Below are 4,437 nucleotides of genomic sequence, written 5' to 3'. Positions count from 1 at the left end.
TGTTTTGTCATCTCAGGTTTTTATTTCCTGTTTCTTGCATTTTATTGAGAACGCAAAGCAGATGCTTCTTACACTTAATTCTGTTTTCTGGTGTAATTTTTTAAGCTATTGCTTACCTTTGCATGATGAGTTCAGTAGTGTCTTGTTTTGTGTTCAAGAATTCTAAGCTTCATGTTTGCTTGCCTCTGTGTTATCTTCCTTGAATGACTAAAAGTCCATACAGACCCCAAATTTATTATACATAAGGTCAATGACTTTCACTTTGTCTCTGTCACCAACTAGCAATTATTAGAATAACCTCTCATTTCTGAAGTCACTTATTACATATTTGGTGTCTATTTGGAAGAGTCGTCCTGAACTGAAGGAAAATATATTCCTTTTATAGCCTTCTTGTAGAGCTATGAAATGATTCCTGCACATTTGGAAGTAATATGCTTTACTAGTGGTAAGAGGGTCCTCTTTCAATTCTTCCTGAGCAGTGACAAAAAGAACCTAGCCATGTAAGAGAGAGAAAAAAAAAAGTGATATTAATGGGACAAGAACAATTCCTGAAAATCTATAAGGTATACGCTCAAAGCATTGGAACTGGCAGAAGAACAATAGCTAAAAGGGGCTGTGTGCGGTGTTTTATCGGCAGTTTGATTTCTCTGAGTGGGGGAATTCAATGGGCAGTTATGTGAGTGGCCTGCATTGGATGGAAATACTTGAAGGTCTGGAGTTCAGCAATTTTGTGGAATTTCAGAGGAAATTCCCTCTGAATTTTTATTTACCCTCACACTTTGGTTGTAGCATCCACTACTAGCTGCCATGAGAACTGGGAAGATAGAGCTTCTGAGGTTCGCTTTGGTACTGCACTCAGCAGAGCAAAAACATCATGCAGGACATGAACGAACAGGGAAGGATTCATCTTTACTGTGGCTCAAATTTTAGGTTAAAAGAGTGAAGATGGCATTTAAAGATGATAAGGAAGTAAGCTAAGTGCGCCTCAGAAAAAAAGGAAACAAACAACATGGTTAGGAAATATGTATGCCTTTTTGGAATAATCAAATCATCTCAGGAGCAGGAATCCACATTTAAACAATATTTCCCTACATTCAGATGCGATAGCAACCAGCAAGCAAAGCATAAACAAATTCTATGGATAGGAAAATGACAAAATTAAAAATGAGCTTGGGAAAATTTGCTTCCAGAGGGAGGGGTTTTCTTGCACCAGACAATGGTGGAATCGGAAACCCATTCTCTACCTGGAAATTGGTACAGAGATTCAGTCTTTGTCCAGGAAGACACTTTGGAGTAGAAGAATGATACCCATCCAACTCAGTGTCTTCTTCATGATCATCTATGTGCTTGAGTCCTTGACAATTATTGTGCAGAGCAGCTTAATTGTTGCAGTGCTGGGCAGAGAATGGCTGCAAGTCAGAAGGCTGATGCCTGTGGACATGATTCTCATCAGCCTGGGCATCTCTCGCTTCTGTCTACAGTGGACATCAATGCTGAACGATTTTTGCTTCTATTTTAATTTTAATTATGTACTTTGCAACTTAACAATCACCTGGGAATTTTTTAATGTCCTTACATTCTGGTTAAACAGCTTGCTTACCGTCTTCTACTGCATCAAGGTCTCTTCTTTCACCCATCCCATCGTTCTCTGGCTGAGGTGGAGAATTTTGAGGTTGCTTCCCTGGCTATTACTGGGTTCTCTGATGATTACTTGCGTGACAATCATCCCTTCAGCTATTGGGAATTACGTTCAAATTCAGTTTCTCACCATGGAGCATCCACCCAGAAACAGCACTGTAATTGACAGACTTCAAAAGTTTCATCAGTATCTGCTCCAGGCTCATATAGTCGCGTTGATTGTTCCTTTCATCCTGTTCCTGGCCTCCACCATCTTGCTCATGGCATCACTGACCAAGCAGATACAACATCATGGCACTGGTCACTGCAATCCAAGCATGAAAGCGCACTTCACTGCCCTGAGGTCCCTTGCTATCTTGTTTATCGTGTTTACCTCTTACTTTCTAACCATACTTATCACGATGATAGGTACTCTATTTGATAAGAGATGTTGGTTGTGGGTCTGGGAAACTTTTGTCTATGCTTTCATCTTTATGCATTCCACTTCACTGATGCTGAGCAGCCCTACATTGAAAAGGATTCTAAGTGGAAAATGCTAGGCCTAAAGGTTGCCTGAGGCACAGGGTAAAAGACTCCCGGGCAATTGGTATAATTAATACCAGTAAAGAGTATTGCTCTTATCAATCAACTCATTGTGAATCACCATGAATGCAAGCCTCATTCTCTTCCATCTTCGCAGCCATCTATGTCTAAATAATCAACCCTTTCTCCATCCTTTTCCACTGGTTTCCTTTCCCTTTCACAATCCTCAGGTTGGTTCCAACTTGCTCAAGACTGCCCCATCTCTCCTTAGTCCTTGCCAAGTCTGGAATAGTACACCTGGTATATTCTACACAAGACAGTCAAAATCATGGTGTCCACACATTACTTTAACCTTCCCATGACTGCCAGTTACTTCACACATGAGTATGAATACCATCCCACAAAAACGTATTGCTCATACCCTGAATGCTTCCCATACTAAGCCTTCAATTCACTTTCTTTAGTCAAGGGGTCTCTTTCTCTCTCTCTCTCTCTCTCTCTCTCCCCCCCTCCCCCACACCTCTCCATCTCTCTCTCTTTCTCTATCCCCTGGCTGTTTCTGGACTTTTATCTAATGATACAAATTTTCTTATTTGCTTCTCTTCCAAATGTCATGTCTTTATCTCTTTAAAACTCAAGTCAAAATTTAACTCTTTCTTCATTTCCATTAGCCAAAACATTATACTCTTCCCCAGAATAGCAGAAAATTTGCCCAATCCAGATTCATCCTTAATACCACCCCAAATATTGACAATTTAATTGTGTAAGTTATAAAACTATAAATGGTTTCCATTGGCTCAATTCTTGCCTCTCTATTGCATTATAAGTTGGAGTTAACTTGATGGAACATCTCTATATCGAGACATAGTTGATTTTTTCCCATATACAACCCAGATGTCAGCTAAGAACCACTCTTAGCTCATAACATCTGAGTGGCATTGGCTTACATTTTCTACACTTTTTTATTCTGTCCAAAGCCCTCCCAAAATGAATAAGAATACAGAAATCACACAGTAATCAGTGAAAAATCACCTATAAGACATACTCATTCTTTAGATGTTTTTCCTGCCTCCCTATCTGACAGCTTTCTCTCATACCTTCTTCCCTTGTCCCATGTTGCCTTATCTCGAAGGCATCTCACTCCTCATTTATCTCCTCTTCACCCTTACCTACCAGCAGCTATGTGTCTTGGTAATGTCCAACCATTAGGCCTTTGGGTCTCAGCCTCTGTCCACTCCAGATAGTTATTAAGGTATTCTTCTTAAAGTCAGTTGCATCTCTTACACCATTCTGGTATCAAGTGTTAATAATACGATGTTTTCCACCCTTTGTATATATTGGGCATGTCTGGTGAACTTCTAGCTCTGCTATTAAAAGACTGAAACACCTCCTGAAAGCAAATCATCCTATGGGGAAAAGGATGCAAGTATCTCAAGCTTGACTGTGAAAGGATGGCTTAGTCCTAGAAAGGAATGGAAATTCCGATCTGCTTGTGGGTTTATCACTCTGATTTGTCTCTGAGTCAAATTCATATTTGAAACTGAGGGTGTGAAACATAAGTGAAAACTGAAAGACCACTTTTACCAAAGACTCTGTGCCATTTAGCATATCTCAGCAGCATTCCTACTATTGTACAGAGAAGGGAGTGAAGCATGCTGTCCCACTCCATAGAAGCACCCTGTCAGCCTTGGCATCTCCTTAGGGCCAATGGTTTCACTGCAGCAGAAGGTGGAACAAAACCTGGTGGATGCAGTAATGGCTGGGGAGCAGAGTCCTAACCATGGGTCTGAGAAGAAAAAAGGAAAAAAAAAGGTAGATATTGGCATTGAGTTGACTCCCAGGAATGCTTAGGAGGCTGGTGGGGAGGTGGGTTATAGGGTATGGGATCCTGCTGGAATAGATTGAACAAGAGCCAGTGAAATTAGGATTCTATTGCTATTTGTCACTTGTATCCACAGCCAGATGAGGTCTTGCATGTTCAAAAACCCCAGATAGCTGAAATAAATAGAAACCGTTCTTCTCATATGTGTATAAATAGAGAACAGGAAAAAAAGAACACCCCCTCTCCCCACAATCACACACACAGACACTATTCCAGAAGCTGTTAAATATTTTTAGTACTCTCACTGTCTTCTTTTGAGTAAAGTGCAATGGAAAACTTATCCAGGATATGCATAATGTGGGAGTGTTAGAAGCAGTTGAAGGGATCCAGAAATCAGAAAAACATGAAATACAAACAGAAATAATAACTAACCTTTATATTAATGGCACCTAATA

General features: G+C 40.2%; 1 protein-coding gene across 1 annotated transcript; it reads left to right on the top strand.

The window, feature by feature from the left end:
• Positions 1-1,243: 1,243 nt before the first annotated feature.
• LOC105508542 (taste receptor type 2 member 16) lies at positions 1,244-2,226 on the top strand. The gene has a single exon (XM_011937409.1). The coding sequence runs from the start codon at positions 1,302-1,304 to the stop codon at positions 2,175-2,177; it is 876 nt and encodes a 291-aa protein (XP_011792799.1). The 5' UTR covers positions 1,244-1,301; the 3' UTR covers positions 2,178-2,226.
• The last annotated feature ends 2,211 nt before the right edge of the window (positions 2,227-4,437 follow it).

The sequence above is a fragment of the Colobus angolensis genome, unplaced genomic scaffold (genome assembly GCF_000951035.1).
Source record: "Colobus angolensis palliatus isolate OR3802 unplaced genomic scaffold, Cang.pa_1.0 Scaffold163, whole genome shotgun sequence".
Taxonomy (NCBI): Eukaryota; Metazoa; Chordata; class Mammalia; order Primates; family Cercopithecidae; genus Colobus; species Colobus angolensis.
The sequence above is the reverse complement of the archived record's forward strand: the minus strand, read 5'-3'. Positions and strand labels throughout refer to the sequence as shown.

What these genes read in the sequence shown, in the direction of transcription:
- LOC105508542 (XM_011937409.1), top strand. Translation starts at nt 1,302, where the DNA reads ATGATACCCATCCAACTCAGTGTCTTCTTCATGATCATCTATGTGCTT.